This window comes from Lynx canadensis, chromosome B3 (genome assembly GCF_007474595.2).
Source record: "Lynx canadensis isolate LIC74 chromosome B3, mLynCan4.pri.v2, whole genome shotgun sequence".
NCBI classification, from domain to species: domain Eukaryota; kingdom Metazoa; phylum Chordata; class Mammalia; order Carnivora; family Felidae; genus Lynx; species Lynx canadensis.
In genome coordinates, this window is record NC_044308.2 from 141,580,288 (window position 1) to 141,597,589 (window position 17,302).

At 53.6% G+C, this 17,302-nt stretch overlaps 1 protein-coding gene across 2 annotated transcripts in view; it reads left to right on the forward strand.

The window, feature by feature from the left end:
- The window catches only part of YY1 (YY1 transcription factor), a 33,060-nt gene extending 20,951 nt beyond the window's left edge, over window positions 1-12,109 (forward strand). The window contains exons 3-6 of one of the 2 annotated variants that reach the window (XR_003969687.1): window positions 3,874-3,934; window positions 5,612-5,770; window positions 7,101-8,505; window positions 9,148-12,109. Coding sequence is in view for 1 of the 2 variants with exons in the window: in XM_030319954.1 (XP_030175814.1) it covers window positions 3,874-3,934; window positions 5,612-5,770; window positions 7,101-7,283 (403 nt within the window). In the remaining variant the exon portion in view is untranslated. Of the gene's footprint in view, window positions 1-3,873; window positions 3,935-5,611; window positions 5,771-7,100 lie in introns of both variants that reach the window. The other variant, XM_030319954.1, reaches the window with a different exon arrangement.
- The last annotated feature ends 5,193 nt before the right edge of the window (window positions 12,110-17,302 follow it).

Sequence of the window (17,302 nt, forward strand, 5' to 3'; positions counted from 1 at the left end):
TCGCTCATCTGTCTGGGGCAGCGGTATTCTGTGCACCGGGAAGGGAGGGGAGCTGCGGCTGCGGTTAGAGCCATGCCCGGGGGGCCTTCCGCCCCAGCCCCACCAGCACGGTCACCGTCACTCACGGTCACAGTGGGGCTTCTGGTCTGGAGGCGACGAAGCTTGTTTGGCAGCAAACGGGCTGATTTTCATTCAAGAATCGGCTCCTTCAAAAACGCTTCATCTTGGCTTCTGGGGCAACTTAGAACTTTGGCGGTTTCCCCCTGCTGAAAATTGTGCCAGGAAACTCCTGCCGGTTTTGGCCCCGGAGTCCAGGCTTTACCGTGTTGTTCCCTCCACGTGTGCGGAGTGAGCTGGTGGGAAGCCGGCGGCCAGGCCACCGGGAGCCCGGGCCCTGTTTTTATAACAGAGCAAGAAGCTTCTCTTGTTGGCTGCCTGGCTCCTGCTTGTAATTCGCAATACATTGAAGGCGCCTTTCTGTTTGTGCCATTTTTCTCCAGTCTCTCAGCCCTTCAGTTGAAAACGGGGGCTTAGAGCACCAGAACCTTCTGGGTTGTTGAGTCTGACTGGCTTTTTTTTTTTAAAGGAACGAACTCATTTTTAGCTAGGCCCACTTAGCACACAGTCGGGGATAATAATAGCTGCCATTCCCCCAAGAGCTTCGTGTACATCATCCCTTTCAGTCTTGGCGGCTCTAAAGCAGGTAGCATTCTGCCTTTTTACAGAGTAAGAAACTGAGGCTGAGAAGTTCAGTGATTTGCTCAAGGTCACGCGGCCATAGGAGTCCCCGCCAGGTCTGCCCCCGTTCTGGCTCCGCCACAGCGCCTAGCCACCGTCCCTGGTGTCCTTTGCAAAGGATCCCAGTCAAGGAGAAACTCCGGTCCTGGTTATTCTGAGCAGTTGGGATGGGCTGAGGAGATGCTCTGAGTAGCAGCATAGGATTTTAGTCTTTTTAAACTTTGTTCTTTTTTAGGATTTCAGCCACTTTATTTTGTAGGTTTATATATCAGTTGGTGCCACGAAGATTTTAATTTTAGTCGTTATTCACACACACACACACACACACACACACACACAAATACTTTTCAATCTAGGTTTTGGAAAATGACCTTTTCAGTGTTTGCCTTCAAGTAAAATATAAAAGGTACCAACATTACTGCCTCATTTGCCACTCTGTAGTGAAGAAGGAGGATTTGCCAAGGAACTTAAGAGTGGCCGCAGTTAAGCCTTCCACTTCCTTCTTGAGTCCAAGGGTGTTTGTCCAAGTACATTTTAAACTTTCATTCTAAAATCAGTGATACTGCTAAATGCTGGCACACATTTTGCAAATGACATTTTAAGAAGAATACCATTTTGATAATGGTAATAATGACATTTAAGAAATCGAGAGTTTGGTAAATGGTACAGGGTACTATGCTCTTTAATTTAGTGTATATTTGAAAATTTCCATGATCAACATTTTTTGAAAATCAAGTTCCTAGGAATAAATTTAAGAAACTGTATGGAAGGTAGCGTGGGCACACCTGTCCTACTGATGCAGGCACCTCACTGACATTGACCCCAGATGGGTGGGACAGGAAGTGGTTGTCTGCAACTTAATCTGTCAGAGTCAGTTTATTAACGTAATTTGCATAGAGTGAAATCCACCCTCTCTTAGGTGAGTGCCACCTGAGAGAATTTGGACAGGCGCAGTCACGTAGCCACTTGCGCAGTCGAGACAAAGAGCATTTCAGTGCAGTCGTCAAAGGATGAACATTATAAAGACTGAAGCTTGGTTCTTTTTTTTTTTTTTTTTTTTTTTTAATTTTTTTTTTTTTAACATTTATTTATTTTTGAGACAGGGAGAGACAGAGCATGAACGGGGGAGGGTCAGAGAGAGGGAGACACAGAATCTGAAACAGGCTCCAGGCTCTGAGCTGTCAGCACAGAGCCCGACGCGGGGCTCGAACTCACAGAGTGCAAGATTGTGACCTGAGCCGAAGTCGGCCGCTTAACCGACTGAGCCACCCAGGCGCCCCTGAAGCTTGGTTCTTAATAGACCCTTTTTTATTTTTAATAAAATACTACTGACTGGAGTAGAACCCTTTTATGTGAATCACTGTTGTCTTCCGAACTCTGCTGTTACCTCCAGGTGGCGCAGTGGCACCAAATTTCTGTTCTCCTTAGTTCTGTGAGCTCGTTCTTGAGCTCCAGGATTTAGTGGTGTTTAAGATAACCGGATAGTTCTGAGCCCTGTATACAAACAGGCACTTAGAAAGTATCTGCTAACTGATGGGGTGATCTTCCAAGTCCAAGAAAGAACGTGTTTTCTACAGGGTTGGAATGGGGGCGGGTACCAAGATGAAAATGCTCTGCTAGAATTTAAAGTGGGAAGGGTATGTGGCTTTGAACAAACTCCTTAGAAGTAAATTACACATCACTTCTCGGGCCTTTTGGCTGAGATCAAGTGAAGTGTAGAAATAAGTCACAGCCACCAGGTAAATTGTTTCAATGATGCTCGCCCAGGGATGGAGAGTTTTAACTAGGTGACTACGTGAGTTCAGGTTTTATCAAGTGGAAGCTTCGGGTCGCCCTTTCCCCAGACCGAGGGTGAAGAAGGGTATTGTTAGGGCCTTGGCTGACTTAAAGAAGACCACAGAGATCTTTTGTACCGAAAGAGCGCTGGTAAGTTAGCTCTTCTTGGGAAGGCCTCACTGACTTTGTTGCTTACCTGTTAACTGTGTGTCCTCACCTAGGAGCGTGAGGTGACAGACGTAGGGACAGGAGAGAACGTCTGTTTCAGACATGTAAATGTGTTTTTCTAGTTTTTCTAGGAACTCTTAATCTCTCACCCCTCTACCACACACAGATCTGTAGGGAGTATTTGGAGAGAGAGTTTTGACAAAAGACCAGAGGTTGGTTCAGTGGAAATAGCAGGTAGGTAAGCTATCAAATCAGCGAGCTCTCTGGGTAGTGACTCCGCACAGGGCTCTCCCCGCTGCCCACGTACGTGATCAGGCCTCTTGTTTTACCCGGTCCCGGAGCAGGGCCAGAAATCGCTGTCACTTAAAAAAAAAAAAAAAACGCACTTATTTTTTGAAAAATGGTCATCTCCCCCCCATCGCCACCAAAAGTAGTATGATAAAAATTAAACAGTGGGAAAGGGAAAGGGAAAGGGTATGGGGTGTTCCCGCCTGGCCACCAGGGGCTCCCATAGGAACCCATAGGGGCTCCTCCGTCAAGCCTCGGGACCAACAGTTTGTTACTGTGTCTCTTTCCAGAGATAATGTAAGTAATTCTGTTTACAAGAACTATTCTGTACCTTTTAAAAAAGTATTTTAAAGATAAGACCCGTCAGTATGAAATGAACCCTCCCTCCCTTTTTTTGTAGCGGTATTGGAGGGATGTATGTCCCAAGACCCTCCCATACCTGCCGCTTCCTTTTCACAAGGCAGCTTGACCATCACAGCTGCTGCCCCTGGACACTATGCTTTGCTCCCGCCAGGAGATTCCTCTGTGGTCTGGGCTGGTGGTCTCTTGTGTTACTTAAAGAGCTTGAAGGAAAGAGCAGGTACTGGAAGCACCCTGACCTCAGGGCCGGTCCGTTCCGAGCTGCCCCCGCTCACTCGCTGGGAGACCCTGGCAGCGGCCCCACCTCCGTGAGCGCCAGCTTCCGCATCTGTGAAATGGGAAGGTGCTTCCCGGTCACGGGTGCTCGCTGCGGTGGTCGCATCCCTTCCCTCCTGGACGCGTGTTGTGATCTCAGTGGTTTGTATCTATAAGGAAAACATTTCAGGGGCTATATGATTTATGCCAGATGAGTCTACCCACTCCTACAAATCTCTTTCTCTCTCTTCTTTTTTTTTTTCTTTTTTTTTTTTCTTTTTTGGTAAGAATGAAGCCAAGAAAAATTAAAGAAGATGATGCTCCAAGAACAATAGCTTGCCCTCATAAAGTAAGTAATGCTAGGGGGAAGGTCTTCGATAAACTGCCAGCAAAGATTTAGAGAGCTCCTGAGAAATCTGCACTTTAATTTCCATCTGATAATTAAGTGAGGAACTACAATCTTTGGTTTCTAAATTCAGGAGGCTCTATTTGTGATGTAAGTTTTGTTGTTCAGTAAAGGCCACTTAAATTTAAATGGTATTAAATGGGGTCACTGTAGGGTGCCAATGTTTTTACTCTTATTATATATTGAATATGCAGTGTTAGGATTTTATTTCTCCTTACTGGATCATTAACAAGTCAGTCTTAAGACTTTGGATTGTGTCTCACCCGCGGACCTTTATGGGACTGTAAACTCATTGTGGAAATTTGGAAATTATTTTGGATGTCACTAAAGCAAACCTAATAAACTTCATATCCTGCACAATTTTCTTAATTTACCCTGTCAGTTGTGTGTTACTCGAGGGGTGCTTAATTGTTTTCAAATGTGGTTAGCCTTCCAAACAGAAGGCCGGTCTAAAAAGTCCTTGGAGGTGTTGGCTGGGTGTGTTTCACACCTAATTGGATGGATGGAAAACTAAACAGAGAAAGAAGTACCACCTAGGCGAAGAGAAAGAAGAGAGAAATGTTTAATGGAATAAAGAATTTTTTTTAAAGATGAACAGTTGGAGGAGGAGAAGTCTCAATTGGTCCTTGTGTTGACCTCCCGGCTTCTTTGCGTCCTTTTTTTAACGCTCTCACCGCGGAGATCCTGAAATGGGAAACTATTTCCTTTGGGGCCAAAAAGCAAATAAGCATTTGAAAACAGTTACGCCTTCCGAGCCTGTCGTCCCCTCTAACTTCTCTGTGTCCTTCTTTTCCAAATTACGTTTTTGAAAATCCCATCTTCTAAATGGAAACCCAGACTGAGGGTCAAAGTGGAAAAGCTGTGGCTCTCCCCTCCCGGGAGGACCCCGGTGTGCTGTCTGCCCACCCCACTCCTCCATTCCTGGACAGCAACTGCAGAAGAAACTGCCAGGGCCGCGAGGCCATGCTTCTCGGGAGCACCGCGTGCCCGCCCGCCTCCCCGCCCTGCCCTGGCGCCCGCGCGCCCGCTTCTCTTCTGGTGTCTCACCGAGTCAGTTTCTTCTGTAGTTGTCATTCCTTGGAGACGCTCGTCTTTCTCTGTCAAGAAAGGGGAAGAGGCAAAGAGAGAAGAGGGAACAGTAGGCGACGGAGGACAGCCCATTCTTGCAGCACAGAATAAGGGGCCCACCCAAGGTCGTGGTGGACAGCCGCCAGTTCACCTCCTTTGGTTTATCAGGGCTTGTGTTACTTCATCGGGGTGGGGGTGGGCGTGGCCTATCAGGTGAGGCGGCTGCGGTGTGGCCGGAAGCCAGGGTGCTGGGTTCTACTCCCAGCTCGGCTCCTACTAGCGGTGTGACCTTGGGCAAGTCTACCTGAAGACATCTCTGAGCCTCAGTTTCCTCCTCTGTAAAACAAGGGTTTGCATTAAATGAGAAGGCCCTTTCCAGCTATCTGGTTTTTTGTCTTAAATGATATAACATTTCTATTGTAATACTAAGTAAAATTTAAGGGGGGGCGTTGGGGGGTTACGTGGTTTCTTGTATCAGTGAAGGCTATTAAGCGGTTGGATCCTTTGTAACAGCTGCAGTGTGAACCACTAAGCTTCTCTCTCTGTTCAAAGGGCTGCACAAAGATGTTCAGGGATAACTCTGCCATGAGAAAACATCTGCACACCCACGGCCCCAGAGTCCACGTCTGTGCAGAATGTGGCAAAGCTTTTGTTGAGAGCTCAAAACTAAAACGACACCAACTGGTTCATACTGGAGAGAAGCCCTTTCAGGTAGAGCCGGTCCCTTCCCCTTCCACGCTGCCCGCAGGTGTAGGCAGGGCCGCGGGTGCTCGGGAGACGCAGCCCAGAGACCGAGCGCTCTGAGTGCTCTTCTGCGGGAGACGAAACTGGGTCCCGAGGAAATACTGAGAAGGGCTGCCCGGCTCTCGACTTCCCCACAGGCCGGATCTCAGGTCCTGGAGGCGGGCTGTAGGGTGGGGGTGGGGGGGGGTTGAGGGGGCCTATTTCACCTGCAGAGAACAACAGGATTGCTCAAGTAAGCCTAAAACTGCATTGCTAGTGCGCTCACGGTGGTGTGCAAGCAGTTTGTTTTCTGTGGTTGATTTAAGCATGTTGAGTTCCTAATCGACCGGAAACTCACGGCATCTTACTGGACGAGAATAAGGATAGGTAACGTTTTGTCTTGTCTTTTAGAAACCCGTGACCAGTGAACGAACTAGCAATACAGCTCTAAACGGGGTTCTTTTTTTTTTTTTTTTTTTTTTTGTAACTTTTTTTAATGCTTATCGAGCACAAGTGGGGGGTGAGGTGGGGGGCAAAGAGAGCAAGACTCAGAGTCTGAAGCAGGCTCCAGGCTCTGAGCTATCAGCACAGAACCTGATGCGGGGCTCGAACTCCCAAACCATGAGATCACGACCTGAGCCAAAGTCAGATGCTCAACCGACCCGGCCACCCAGGCGCCCCTTATTTAACTTTTATTTAAGTAATATCTGTACCCCATGTGGGGCTCAAACTCACGACCCCAAAACCAAGAGTCACATGCTTTTCTGACAGCCAGCCTGGCATCCCGACAAGGTGCTTTTTGACACTTGACACCAGAACTCTTCCTAATCATTTGTTTATTTATTTAATGTTGGTTTAGATTAGAGAGACGGTGCGCTAGCGGGGGAGGGGCAGAGAGAGACGGAGACAGAATGCGAAGCAGGCTCCAGGCTCCGAGCGGTCATCACAGAGCCCGATGCTGGGCTCAAACTCACATGAGCCGTGAGATCACGACCTGAGCCAAAGTCAGACCCTTAGCCACCTGAGCCACCCGGGCTCCCCTCATTTGTATTTTATTATTTGCAGCATTGACAGAAATACGAACACCGTAACATGATACCGAGGGAGATTCTTGGTGTTTCTCCTCCCTCGTACTGAAATAAGTCGTGAGGCAGGTTCAGGAGTTACCCTGTGACGGGACGGGCACGCTTCCCCAGCACAGGGAGGGAGCGGTGTCTGGTGAGGGGAGCGGGCTGTTCTGTGGCGCAGCAGGCCGCTGCTGGCGCCCTCGGGGCCTGGTCGGAGTCTGAGCGGGTTCTCTCTGGTCTCTCCTGGACAGTGCACGTTCGAAGGCTGCGGGAAGCGCTTTTCACTGGACTTCAATTTGCGCACACACGTGCGCATCCATACCGGGGACAGGCCCTACGTGTGTCCCTTCGACGGCTGTAATAAGAAGTTTGCTCAGTCGACTAACCTGAAATCTCACATCTTAACACACGCTAAGGCCAAAAACAACCAGTGAGAAGAAGAACGGAGAAGACCCTTCTCGACCCCGGGGAGCATCTTCCAGGAGTGTGATGGGGAATAAAGACGCCTCTCCTTTGTATATTGTTTCTAGGAAAGAATTTTAAAAATGAATCCTACACACCTAAGGGACATGTTTTGATAAAGTAGTAAAAATTAAAAAAAAAAAACAAACTTTAATAAGATGACATGGCTACGATGCTCTGTCTTGCTCTGTAATCTCGTTTCAAAAACACGGTGTTTTTGTAAAGTGTGGTCCCAACAGGAGGACAATTCATGAACTTCGCATCAAAAGACGATTCTTTATACAACAGTGCTGAAAACGGGACTTCTTTTCACATTCTTATAAATACGAAGCTCACCTGTTGCTTACAATTTTTTTAATTTTGTATTTTCCAAGTGTGCATATTGTACACTTTTTGGGGATATGCTTAGTAATGCTACGTGTGATTTTTCTGGAGGTTGATAACTTTGCTTGCAGTAGATTTTCTTTAAAAGAATGGGCAGTTACATGCATACTTCAAAAGTATTTTCCTGTAAAAAAAAAAAAGTTCTATAGGTTTTGTTTGCTATCTTAATTTTGGTTGTATTCTTTGATGTTAACACATTTTGTATAATTGTATCGTATAGCTGTATTGAATCATGTAGTACCAAATATTAGATGTGATTTAATAGTGTTAATCAATTTAAACCCATTTTAGTCACTTTTTTTTTCCCGAAAAATACTGCCAGATGCTGATGTTCAGTGTACTCTCTTTGCCTGTTCAGTTACAGAAAGTGGTGCTCAGTTGTAGAATGTATTGTACCTTTTACCACCTGATGTGTACAGCCCATGTAACGGAAAGGGCAACAATAAAACAGCAATCCTACAGAAAGAATACGGCAGAAAAAGCTCTGTAAGCACAGTCTTATTTCCTTTTGTTGTCCAGAATAATTCCAATTCTTGAGCCTCCCAGAAATTGGAAGCCAAATAAAGCAACTGAAGTTTCCTTTACTTTCGCGCTCAGCTACGGTGACTGGTGATTGAAGCAGCACATAGATGTTTTGGTCCTTCCTACGCGTGCTGAGCTCTGAGAGCGAGTAGGTGACAGGCATCCCGAGTTAAGGAACTACCTCAGAGGACCCCCAGCCGGACCCGTGGGAGATAGGATTTTGATTTTAGCTCCCCCAGCAAAAGTGTGGCTGAAACAGTTGTGCCCCGGCCTGTGTGCGCGCTCCAGGTAAGCTGGCGACCAGGCGGGGCGCGAGCAGAGGGGGCAGTGGGCGCCTCTGCGGCTCGGGAAGCGCTTCCGGTTCTTGGCTGTTGGCTTGAGAGCCTTGGCTCCCCCATCCGGTGGGGTCTTCACACGCTGGCAGATGCAGCAGTCGAGTGCCCAGCGGCTTATTAACGTCACGCTTCCAGCCGGGTACCGAGTGCAGATTGGCAGGGTGGTGCGATGATTAAGAAAGTTGTACTCAGTGAGTACTTGACCTCTCACGTTGTGACCTCCTAAATGTACGATTATAATTTTTGAATTTTACTTCGAGTCCCATATCGGGCTCGTGAGAATGTTTTATAAACCGCCAAGATGCAGCAAAATCCCATGTATTCAAAATGCAAACACACCGGGTGTCTCTGTGCTGTAGGCTTGACTCTGCAAGGTAATTGACAAACTAGCTAATACCTGAGATTTATTTACAAGATGTCCAGGACACCATCAGGTCCAAGATGTAGCCCTGTCTCTTCCACCTTCTCCATCGGTCCTGCACAGGAGGGCTGGTGACCTAATGACAGTGACCCTGTGGCTCTCCGGAACTTTGAAGTGCCTTCTGAATCATAAAATGAAAATTTTAACTTCAGACGCTTTGTTTTATTCGTTCAGAATCTGTTATCCATTGGGTAGTTTGATGGAAGTGAGTTAATGAGAAGACCCCAGCTGTTCTCTGGATAAGCCAGGCTTTGCTGTATCTGGCAGTCAGGAGAGAGGTAAGCCCGCGGTGGAGGTCCCCTTCAGAGCCGCGCGCCCCGGCGCGCGCGCGGTTCTTTGGCCAGACCTGGGGCCGAGGCCTCTGTCGAGGCCCGTGGCATAAAACGCCCACACCTTCCCTCCCCACCCTCAGGTGAGCAGTCTCTGGGTGGCCGTACCGAATGCCACTCTGGTGGGGTGGCCGTGTTAGGAGTCTAGAGCCTCGTCCCCTCCACCCCCACCCCGCCCAGCGCCACCACACGGGAGCCTGGTGCCCGTGCTGTCCTCAGGACTTCCGCCCGGGGACCCACGGCAAGACAGACTTGTGTCACGCCAGCAACCCCAAGAGCCACGCCGTGACCTACAGAGAAGCCAGGCTCCCACGTGGAGCGAGGTCCCCCCTTCCTCTGTGCCTTGATCCTTGGGGGATGCCTCGGTCATCTCTTGCGCCCCTTTCGTCTCTGAGTGAACCGTCGTCGCTCCCCGGGACTCTTTGCCCGTGTGTCACCTCTCAGTCTGCAGAGTTCATTGCTGACGGGAATTTGATTGGGGGTTTGAAGACCACGTAAGGTCCCAAGTTCCTCGTTGGCGGTAACCTCCGTTCCCAATAGTGTAGGAAACGAATCAGCGAGTGGCGGTGTTAAGGGTAGCTTGTTCTCATTGGCTGGAACCCAAACCCGTTTTGCTTGTGGTGAGAATTTATAATTTTGCTAAAGATGTGATTTGCTAAAATTGGAAGTGGTGTTCTAACAGTGAGTCACTTGTCTTGAGGATTAATCTGATTTATAAGTAATACTGATAGACCTATTTTCTTACATCCCAGCGGAAACAAATGCACGTTTCTAGCATATGTAATATAAAAACTCCAGAGGATAAGTTTACACTTTACAAGAAGTTGTTTTCTATTTTTGGATTTCTTATTATTTCCCCCCCTTTTTGGTAGTGGGGCTCAGGGGGAAGCATAATATTTGTATAAAGAACTGTCACCCCAGAGTGACCTTTATTTTCCAAGGTGACATTGAACTCACGCTGTTGGTTTCACATGGTGTTTGTGTGCTGTGCCTAGATTCAAGGCCTGAGGATTTGAGGAAAATCAAGATTTCCCCCACCCCCCACCCCCCATTCGGTTTTCATGTGCAAGTTCTTTTAAATGTCACTTATTTTGCTGGATCTGAGTGAAGTAAGGCCCTTTGACAGCCTAGTATCTCAGTGCCTGCCAGTGTTTCCAAGCAGAGTTCTAGATGGTGTCTTCACAGAGGAGAGTCACTTGGTTCAGCCAGAACCCAGGGAGATTCGAGGTCGGCCTGAGCAGTTGCGGTGCCGTGAGGGGGCTTTACTGCCGCCCCCGCTCTGCCCAGCCGCACTTAGCCACTGTCACTCACCTCCGAATGTATGTCCGTGGCGCAGGAACCCCTGGCCCTCCCGGAGACCCGATGACCCCGCCCGCACTCCGCACAGGCAGCGAGAATCCATCATTTCTTGTCTGACTCCTCTGTGGCCTGAGACGAGCACGGCTTAGGAAAGCCGTGCGTTATTCCTCTTTTGATTCTTAAGTTCCTTCTGTTTTCTGGACATCTGACCACCAGCAAGAGCAAGGATCCCAGAGGTTTGGTATAGTGGGAGAGCGGAAGCTGTTTACAGGCGTTCCCTTCACGCCACGACCCTGCCGGGAGGCCTCCTCCTAGCCTGCCTGTCGTTGGATGGCCGCAGACGCCCAGCCTTAGGGGGCAGGGATACTCGCCTGACTTTGTAGCCCTTTGTCCTGGCTCCTGTTGGCATTAGTCAAGTCCAGCGGGTGATGGCAGCACCCAGACTTCACCCCCAAGGCAGGGGAGGAAGCCCGGGTTGCAAGCTCTGCTTCCTTGCCGCTCCGGTCACGCCCTCCACTGCCCCCTGACTTCCCGGCCTCGGCCTCCTTTGTCACCGCTCACGTTGTGCACAAGTTCCCTGCTTGCCCGAACGGTGTGAACGCAGGCCCTTCAGAGCAGCGGCGTCAGGCTCCTGGCAGTCCCTTCAAGCCGGAGAGGATGCTGGAAGGTGCTGGAGAGGATGTCTAAGCTGGGACCGTGCGGAGACCGTGGGAGGGGGTGGGTGGCGTACTGCTGAGGCGCTTCCTCCGCTCCCCTTAACGACAGCTGGAAGGGAATGTTGGAACGAAACGTTGGCCTTAGTTAGGTCAGCAGGCAAACGGGACTCCCTGCGAGCCGGTCACCCCGCTCCGCTCCCCGTGTTTCCGACCAGCGTTGTGCGAGTCTGCAGAGGGTGAGCGGGTGCGGCGGGATCACGTTCCATCGAAGTCACGAGGATTGATTTTCCACAAAGCGGCAAGTTTGATCCAGTCGACAGCTTTTTCGTTCCAGACAGGTGCCGCGAGAAACGGTATCGGGATGTCGCGGGGAGGGGGCAGGTGCCGTGCCGTATTCTGTCTGCTGCTCTATCTGGAGGCCACGCGGTGTCTGCGCACATAGTGGAGGGCAAGGGGCATCAGTACCGAACAGAGTAACCTTGTTTCTACGACATCCATAACTGTTAACCAGGCTCTAGTATCTCCGGACGGTGATCGTCAAGCCATTTTCATAGAACAATTCTGTTTTTATTCACTTTCTGGTAACTTCCGTAGGCCCTGACTCAAGGACTTAGCGTCGTGTCTCATGTACACCTTTTCTTAAATGTTCTCTGCCATTTCTGGAATTGTCCTTGGTTTTTCCTTAGCTCATAGGTCATAGATGCAGAAATATTATAGTATTTAAGGCATCCGCATCAAGCATCAGATGGCTTTGCATCCAGAAAAACATATAACGATAACTCCGTTTGAAGCACCACGCATGTGTAACATGGCTCTATAAAATATAATAAACGCATAACGTTGTTAAGCTTTTCAATGCCTGTGGTTCTCGTTTGTCCCCCAGTCCTCCAAGCCGCCTCTCCCCGAGTCTCCTTACACGGGAAACCTGGCCACAAGCTGCCTGGGGTGGCTCCTCGTGGGTTTCCTTCCGGCACGGAAACGGAAACGCACAGGATTCCACTCGTGCTGGCGAGAACTGCTTCCTGAACATCTCCCCGCTCCGAGATGGGCTGATGGGCCAGAGTTTTCATGAAGAGCCCGCCCGCTTTTCAGAAAGCACAGCACGGCCAAATGACATTCTCACGGCCCACTGATGCCCAGTGGCAGTTCTGGGAGCGCCGGTGCCTAAAAGAAGGGCTTACTAACTGGGATAAGACTTAACAGCCTGATAAACTATATACCGAGAGCTCCTGAGGATTTGGCTAAAAGCAAAATGCAGAGGAGCGTCCTGCTCTGTCCTGGCTGGGGCCCTGGTCTTTTGGTGTACTGATCAAGGAGATTCATGTGACTTTCCCTCCTTTTTGCTAATGATGGAAGGGGCTGCTGACAGAATGTTGCTGAGGTGGCGAGTCCCAGGCCTGCGTGAGGCCCAGAGCTGCTGAGCGAAGGCTTGAGGTAGAGCTGAGCTGAGGGGCGGCCGTGGTCAAAGATCGAGTGTGCGTTTCTGGGTTTTAGATGGGAAGGAAGCGAGGTCATGGAGGGCTGTGGAGTTGCTTCCGTGGGCACCCCCGCATAGCGGTGAGGCCAGCGTCCCTCCTTTGCCCTTGTCCCTACCTCCAGCTGGCTGTGGGGACATTGGTTGAGAACCTAACTTGCCCAGGACCATGCTCGGCACGGTGAGCATTGTTTCATTTTCTCCTCCAAGCTGCTCTGGGAGGAGCTCTGCAGCACAGCCCCATGTCGTGGTCGAGGGTCACTGGCAAAGGTCCCGGCAGTCGGGATCCAAAACCCAGGCCCGCCTGCCTTCCTCCTGCCACTGGGCCCGCTGCCTGAGTGGATCTCCGACCCCTTACGTAGAAGCCGCGGTCCCTATTTAGGGGGCAGTACCATACCCGCCCTGCCCAGAGTCTTAGAGGGCATTCCTGGCCTTGGAAGCTGGCTCCTGGGGCTGGTCACTAGTGGCCAGCAGGCCTCAACCCCTTATTCTGGTTCCCGGCTGCTCCTCTCCAGCTTCCTGCAGTCACTACTGAGCCAGTCTCCTAGCTGGGGCTCTCACCACCCCACCTGAACCTGCAGCGGCTCCCCTCTTCCTGCAGAACAAAATCCAAAGCTTTCCACCTATGCTCAAAGCTAAGCCCCAGCACTGACCTACTTTTCCAACCTCTCTCTCCCACCGCTCTTCACCTTCCCCTTGCAGTTTTTCATTTCCAAAGCTTCCCCTGCCCTGGAACTCCCAGGTTCGCTCATTCGTGCAACAGTCCGGAGGGCGAGCTGTGTGTCAGGCGGGGTTTTCCGTGCTAATGGAACTTGCATTACAGCTAGCGGGGCGGTGGCAGGGCGGGCTCTGAGGAAGCTTGCGCCTAGCTGATAGTGACCTGGATCGAGCCCCCCTCCCCCCCCCCCCCCCCTCCCCTACATGTTGCTTATGTACTAGTCCCCATGAGTCCCAGGAGCTGGTGGCCAGAGCCCCTCTCCGGCCCTGGCGGGGCGGGGGGACTGCCCATCCTCCCCTCCCCACCGCCCCCTGCCTGGCCTTGGCAAATTCCTTGTCGCCTCTGCCCTGCCCTCCCTCCCGGGCCGCTGGGCCGCAGGGCCCGAGGGTTCCTCGCTGTGCGCCTCCACCTCCGGCCGCGGGGGGCGCTGTGCCCGGCCGCTCTCCCGCCCCGCGGAGAGGGGTGGGGCCAGGTGCGCGTGCGCGCGGCGCTGGCTGCCCGGGGGCCCGGAAAGCCAGCCCTTCTGGGAAGCCGGGGGATTTCCGGAGCCCGCTGGGGCGGGGACGCTTAGGGTCCCCTCGTGGGCGGCAGCGCCTGTCGGGGGCTCGAGCACGGCTGGGGGGAGGGGCCGAGGAGGGGGGTGCGCAGCCCCAAGTGCAGATGACCTTGTGCAGATGGGCCGCCGGGGCTTCGTCTTCCTCGGCGCGGGCTGCGGGGCCTTCTCCCTTGGGAGGGCAGCCCGGGCGGCCGCGGGAGGCCGCAGGGCAGGGGAGCCACTCCGGGAGGGCTTCTGGTGCACCCCCCAGACCGGAGGGGCCGGGGGAAGAGGCCCCAGGCAGCCGACCACTCCCGTTTCCCGGGGAGAGTCAGAGCCCGGTGTCGCGGAGGGTGGGGGAGGGGCGGCCCAGGCCGGGGGGGGGGGGGGGGGCTTCTGCGAAGCGGGTTGGGAGGAAGCTGCGGGAAGCCCTCCAGGCCCCGCCGCTTTTCTCGTCCACTCTCGTCTGACAGGCCCCCTCAGCAGCCCGCTTCCACGCCCAGATCCCCCTCCGCTCCCCGCTCTGCCGAGTCACCCGCTCCGATGCCGGTCACTGGCCCCCACCCATCGCCCCTGGGGACCTCAACATCCGTCCTCAGGGATGGTGCATCGCCTAGCCAGGCTGCTTCCCGGCCTCCTTATGGTGACCCCGCCCCAGCCTGCCACCGCCACAGGGGCTCCCAAACCTTGTTTTCGCTGGCACCTGCCCACTCCGGTCTCTGTCCTGGGGTTCCGCTCGGCCCCTCCTGCCCTCCCCAGGGTCGAGCCCCAGCCTCTCAGCCTGGGCGCCCTGGCCCGATACCTTCACCACCTGGCCCCTCCAAGCCCCGTGTCCTGGCTTCATTCCCTCCTACGTTCTCGCCTTCCCTTGTCCCTCTTTCACTTGCCTGGCAGACCCCAAGCTGGCCCTGTACTCAGGAGCCTCTCTGCCGTCCGTCAGCCACCCGCCACGCAGGAGTCCACTCCTTACCTCGCCCTTTCTTCACACCCCCTGGCCCCGCACGTCCCCCCACGTGTGCCCCCTGTCTTGTGTCCCTGCTGTAGTCAGCCCCCCGTCCGGTGCTGCCCAAACCTGCCTGGACGCCCCCAGGGAGGCTTTCAGGGTCTGCCAACCCTGGAGAGCCGCCCAGTGGTGACGCCTGGAGGGGGCTCCAGGGATGAGAGGGTGTGGGGGAGGGGTGTGGTCAAGCAGCCTGATGGTTACAGCCTGAGTGAGGCCAGGTGGCCTGGGAGAGTGTGGCCAGGGCAGGGTGGGAGCCAGTGTCCCCGCGGGCTGAGCTCCCAGCAGCCACTGGGCCACCGCAGAAAGGAAGCAGAGACCAAGGGGCACACGGGCTGGGTGGGCCGTGGCCCTGTCCAAGGTTCCTGCCCCTCTGGGGCCTGACCCGCCGCTCCAGGGTGTCCGTCACCTGCAGCCACAGAACTTGGTGAGTGGACCAGCAGGAGCCCAGGGAGCCAGCCCAGGCCGGTCCTGGCTCTTGTGACAGTCCCCACGGCAGGGTGGAGGATGGCCCAGCGGCAGGGTGGAGGATGGCCCAGCGGGTCCCCTGCCAGGCCTGGGGCAGGGGTGTGAGGAGGGCCGAGTGAACTCGGACAGGGCTGTCCCCCACTGGCTTCCACTGCAGATGGAGGTCTGTTGGGGGGAGTGGAGGATGTGAGAGCTGTCGTCACGTCCCAGAACCTGCCGGCTACAGGGTGGCTGAGAAGGCCGCGTTCTGGGACGGGGGGCTCTTGATTTACGAGTGCCGCTGAATAACTCCGTGGAAGTGGCCAGTGAGAGGGGGGTGAGGGAGACGACGCCGTACTCGGTGCACCTGGGGCCCGAAGGGAGAAGAAAAGAGCAGTGGACACGTGTGAGCGCCAGAGGAGGTGGCCGACACTTCCTCGCCACGCCTGGAGGAACGCTTGCACTGGAGAAAGGGGGAAACCGTCTGTCGGGTTGACCCAGTCTCCCTCAAACTGCCACGGGGGCTTCGCGCATCATCATCCCTTCCTGAGTGGTCCTGCCTGCCTTTCGGAGCCCTCCCTTCCCCGCCCTGAGGTGCCCTTTGGCTCAGGCACCCCCAACTCAGCCCTCCTCGTCTTGCCCCTGTCGCCCCCTCGCCTCACAGCCTCCCGTGGGGTCTCTAAGGCATAACTCTGAGCCTATCACTCCCCTGGGCAAAACCAGCCGGCTCCTGGCCGTGGCCGTGACGCACGACAGAGAACCCAAGGAAGAGTGTGGGACTGGCCTTCCGGAGACCAGGCTGGCCCGGCCTCTGCAGGCCTCCCATCCCCATTTCCCCGGGGAGAGGGGGGCAGGGTCGGAAGTCACGGGATGTGCCACGGTGCATTTGTCCCTTTTACAAACCTTTCTCAGAAACCCCAGCCGCTGCTTTCATTTCGCTGACCAGATAGATCTGGGACACGGGGCCGCCTCTGGCTGCGAGGCCAGACACACTGAGGCCCAGAGCAAATCGTGTCCCATTAGAAAAGGGCAGGTTGGCCATTAGGGAGGCACCCAGGGGGCTCGGCCCTGCTGCGTGACTCGGCCCGGTGGCCCTCTCCAGCCTCCTCGCTGCGAGCCACACTGCTCCTCCTTCCGCCTCCCTCCCCCCTCTGCCCGCGGGCCTCGGTTACACCTGCTCCCTCAGCTCCAGCCCCACTGTCCCCTCCGTGGCCCGGTAGGCTGCTGCTCTGCTGAGACTTCAGGCGTCTCCAGGGGACTCTCCCGAGCCCAGCAGGATAGACAGGAGCGTTTCTCCGGTGAAATGCCGCGCAGCTGTTAACAAAAACGGGGCCAATTCGAGCACACTAATAAGGGAAAGGTCTCTGTTTGTGAGTTGAACTGTGTCCCCCAAAAAGAGATGTTGAAGTCCTCAGCCTCAGTCTTTGCTGATGTTATTAGCCAAAGTGAGGTCCTGCTGGGGTAGGGTGGGCCCACAGGCCAATGACGGTGCGCTTCTCGCAAGAGGAGAAGACAGAGAGGCCCAGGGGGACGGCCACGCGAAGACAGAGGTTGGAGCAGTGTGTCCGCAAGCCGAGGGTCACCAGCCACCACCAGGCAAGGAGGGATGCTCCCTCAGAACCTCCAGAAGGAAGCTCACTGCTGCCACAGGACCCCAGACTTCTGGCCTCCGAACTTGGAGAGAATAAACGTCAGTTTCGGTTACACAGCATGTGGTGTTTTGTTACGGTGGCCCAGGGAAACTACTGCAAGTTCACCGTCGAGTGGAGAAAGCACAGAACGGTCAGTACCCAGGTCACGCTTCTCGGGGAGTGCGTGTTCCCACGTGCTGGCTCCGCCCTCCCGGAGCTGCCCCGGGAGCCGGAGGCCGC